The sequence below is a fragment of the Fukomys damarensis genome, unplaced genomic scaffold (genome assembly GCF_012274545.1).
Source record: "Fukomys damarensis isolate Sample0158 unplaced genomic scaffold, DMR_v1.0_HiC HiC_scaffold_13, whole genome shotgun sequence".
Classification (NCBI taxonomy): Eukaryota; Metazoa; Chordata; class Mammalia; order Rodentia; family Bathyergidae; genus Fukomys; species Fukomys damarensis.
Window position 1 is genome coordinate 38860130 of NW_022900925.1, and position 4090 is coordinate 38864219.

At 63.3% G+C, this 4090-nt stretch overlaps 1 protein-coding gene across 1 annotated transcript in view; it reads right to left on the reverse strand.

The window, feature by feature from the left end:
* LOC117285894 (nucleolar transcription factor 1) overlaps positions 1–4084 on the reverse strand; it is a 5218-nt gene extending 1134 nt beyond the window's left edge. Inside the window, exons 1-6 of the mRNA XM_033763078.1 lie at positions 3852–4084; positions 2766–2941; positions 2354–2437; positions 2113–2268; positions 495–559; positions 140–260 (exon numbers count right to left, since the gene is read on the reverse strand). Of these exons, the coding sequence (XP_033618969.1) occupies positions 140–260; positions 495–559; positions 2113–2268; positions 2354–2437; positions 2766–2941; positions 3852–3909 (660 nt within the window). The 5' untranslated portion in view covers positions 3910–4084. The remainder of the gene's footprint in view (positions 1–139; positions 261–494; positions 560–2112; positions 2269–2353; positions 2438–2765; positions 2942–3851) is intronic.
* Positions 4085–4090: the final 6 nt, after the last annotated feature.

A 4090-nucleotide genomic window follows, 5' to 3' on the forward strand; every position in this document is an offset into this window, starting at 1 on the left:
CCTGTCCATGCAGCCCACCCCTGGGGAGGGGCCTCCTCTGCTGCTCCCCTGACCCAGCCCTGCGACCCGGCGCGGCTCCCTTCCCCACTCCCCGGCCACCACCGTGCGCCCCCACCCTGCCCACCAGCCAGACACTCACATCTGGCCGCACTTTGAGGTACACCTTCTTCTCGTGAGTGTACCACAGCTGCTGGGGGGTTTTGGGCTTCTCGGGGATGTCCGACTTCTTTGCATTCTGGATAAGGTCGGGGTGATCCTCCCTGGCCAGTGTATGGGAGCGAGGGTCACTCGGGACTGGTCAGGTTGGCCCACCAAGCCACCCCACCCACGCTTCCTAGGCCCTGGGCTCCATGGGGCAGTGGCCACCTGCCTGTCCCTGCCCAAACGAGTCTGCATGTGACCCATCCATGGGGGGGGGCAGCTCCAAACTGGCTGCTCTTGGCCTGTCCTAACACACCCCATGCTCCGTGGCTGCTGCCGGCCCCAAGCCTTACCTGAACCGGGCCAGGTTTCGCTCAAACTCTTGTTTTTCCCTCTGGAAGTCCTGAATATACTTCATCTGGGGGAGGAGGGGACGGGGTCACCCAGGACCCAAGTGGGCCTTACCCAAAACTAGAGCCCCCATGCCCTACGAGCTCTGGTCCTGCGTCTGATACGCCATGCGCCGTGCACACTGCACTAGCGGCTGAGAGCCAGTCAGTCAGTGGAGCTAGGCAACCTCCCACCGCCACTCCTCTGGCTTAGGGTCCCTCTAAGGGAGACCCTCATACCATTTCCCCCACAGCCACTCGGTGGGCAGTGGCAGGGCACCCAGAACTCCCTGCCATCCGCCGCGGCTGAGGCAGGACTGTCCCCTCGTGGTGCCTGTGGCAGCCGCTCCCACTTCTCAGGGACCAGGGCTGCATGTTGAGAACCCCGAGGGGCTCTCTGCAGTGCACCACATACCCAGCAGATTTGTTTCCGCATGTGTGGTCCTCCCTGTCCACTACCTCTGGTTCTCTGCAACACTGTGCACCCCACACCCCTTCCCAGTCATCCTGCTGCTCCTCTACCTCCTGCCCTTTCTCCCAAGTCCGAAGTGTAGCCCTGGGGGCCCAGCCTGGCTCCTCCAACCACCCAGCCCTCCTCAGATCCAAGCAGTTTCACAGCCAGGTGGCTCCGACAGACCCAGCTCCGCCTGCTGAGTGACGCTCCGAGGGCCCGCGGTGTCCGGCCACCGGGTGAGAGCAGTGCTCGGCCGCCCGGGCATGCGGTTCTGCCCTGCCCTGGTTTTCAGACCCTCTGCCGCTCTGCCCTCCCTCCCATCCGGCCCTGTGAGTGTGCAGCGCTGTGTGCGGTCAGCGCCCGCGTGTACATGCAGCCCCAGCAGTTGGACAGTGGCTGTGGTCAGCTGGTTTTACCCAACCAAGCAGGATTCACTTGGGGTTCAGCACCGAGATCATGAGTCTGGACCCACAGTATGTGACCATGAAAAGGCACGCAGGGTTGCGGCTCGCACCACCACTCCGAGCACTGGCCACATGCAGCTGTGTCTTCTCCCTACCAGTGACCAGTGTGCCTGTATCTCTCCCCCCGGGCATCACCAACTGCCCCTCCAGGCTCTGCCTCCACCTCACCACCCGGCCTCCTCCGTGCCCCTGCAGTCCTGTCCCCAGAGCCCCGCCCCCAGGTTTTGTGCCAGTCTCTGCAGGCAGCCTCTGGTGGGCTGGGGCAGCACCGAGATGGGGCCAGGAGGCTCACGCAGGGCAGAAAGCCCGAGGACATGTGGACGAGCACTAGGCAGCAGGTCCAGGCGCCAGGGCCAAGTCCTGCTCTAGCATTTGTAGTTGTGTGACTGGAGCCCCAGCCCTCTTGTGCCCAGTTCCTTGCCTTTTCCAAGGGTTACCCGTGTGAGGATCTTACAAGCCACGACACCAGGAGGGCAGGTGTGGAGGGACAGAGTGAGGCGCAGCACGAGGAGGGTGTGTGCAGGAGGAGGTGGGCGGTGCAGCGCCCATGTGCCCGTGTCTGGCCGAGGAGCATTGACCTGGTGTGCTGCCCAGGGCCCCTCCAGCCGCCCTCCGACCCCGGCCATGGCAACCGCTCCCGCTGTGCCTCCCCACCCCTCCCCACCTTCTTCTTCTCCGGAAGCTCCTTGTATTTCTTGGACAGGATCTTGGTCAGGTCCAGGTTGCTCATCTCGGGGTGGAGCTTCGCATACTTGGCCCGCTTCTCCATGAAGAAGCGGAAGTAAGGGGTGAGAGGCTTCTTTGGGAAGTCAGGGTGTTTCTGAAAGGGGACAGGGCGGTCAGGTGCCACCCTCTGTGCTCTGTGGCCCGCCTGCCCCCTGCACTGCACATCCTCTGAGACTCACCTTGAGCTTTTTGCCTTTGTAAGGGTTTTTAACGTGTTCCTGAGCATCAAGGATCAGTTCTGTCAACGTTCGGAACTTCCTCACCTGTAGGAGAAAGGGGACGCTGGGAAAAGCAGCCAGAGTGCAGCCCCTTCCCACTGGTCCCCAACTCCCCAGCTGGCAGAATGTGTTCACGAGGAGCCCAGGCCTGGGCCTCACCTGCTGTGGGCACCCAGCACAGCAGCAGAGCCACCTGACCCACGTGCCGCCAGACCTGCTCCTCACCACCCACCACAGCTCAGGCGACAGAAGCCCCGAGACGGTGGAGACGATGAAGAGGAAGAGCAAGGGACAGACTCGGAGAATGGAAGGGGGCGCTCCTGCCTTGCTGTTCAGACCTGTACCCCGCCGCATGCAGCCTCGCATCCGTTACCTCGTTGGAAATCTCCACCCACTTGAGCTTGCACATGTCACCGGAGAAGTCTTTAAATGCGACTTTTTCCCAGTCCATGTGGGACTCCGTGGTCTTGAACTTGGAACTGTCGTTGGACGGGAGATTGTTCTTCATGCACTCCAGCAGGGTCAGCATGTCTTCCTGCGACCAGCGGTCTGGCAGGGCATCCAAGGGCCTGTCACACGCGGCTCACCCCAGTGAGGCAGGCCCTCAGCCCTCTCTCCCCAGGGTCCCTCTCATCTGAGCCGGGGATCCTTCTGGGCCCAGGCACAGTCAGCGCTGAGAAAACCATGGCCACACAGGGTGAGAGCAGGGACTCTCGTCTAGAACTCGGGTAGGCTTCCTTCAACCCCGACCCAGGGGAGGGGTGGGGAAAGCAGGGGATTCAAGGCCCTAAGGGGAGGTAGCCAGGGAGAATCCAGGCACTCTGGGCCAGGGCTGAGGCCGGGTGTGCTGTGCACACAGGCAGCCCCTCCACACACCTCTCTGGCTAGGCCGGAGAGCAGTCTGGCTCCAGGAAGCACCCCAGAGTGCTCGCTCACTGTGACCAGCCCTCTCCAGCCACCGAGATGCAGCCCAGAGCACGGGGGCCCTCTGTGGAGCAGTGGCCCTGAGCGAGCAGGGATGAGGGCAGCCACAAGGGCCAGCAGTCAGAGGGCTCCTAGCTTTCCCTGCAGTGGTAACCAGGGCAGGGCTGCCTCACTGTGGCTAGGTGGACCCGGAATCTCAACCCACCTCCCATAGGCATGGCCTCAGGCTCACTTCTCTCTGCCACCCCAGACGCCAAGAGTGCCCCACGAGGTGAGGGGGCCTGGTTGAGCACCCCACCCCACCCCACCCCAAAGTTGGGGTCCTCTCCGCACCTGCAGGGCCAAGCCCTTACCTCTAACCAACACAGCTGGCCCAGAAGCCTCATCCCAGGCCAGACCTTCCTGGGGACCCACTTCGGGGCTGGGGCCTGGAAGGCGAGCTTGCCCCACATGGAGTGGACACGCTCCGGCCGACGTGGACCGGCCCGACGCAGGTGTGCCGGTTGCTCACTGCTCACTGACCCTGAACCCCTACCTTGGCCTTTGGGGACGGCCATTTCCAGGTCTGTGGGGCAGTCGGCTTCTCCGTTCATCGTCCGGCTGTCCAGCCACCTCCTCGGTCCCACTGGCCGGGCAACCCGGGGTCAAAGCCACCTTAAGAAAAGACGCGGGTCCCACTGAGGTGGGGGCAGATAACAGGAACTTTCTACCCAACCCCCTCCCGCAGGGGAGGGGGCGCGGGGCTCCAGCCCGGCCAGATCCAGGAGGACCTGA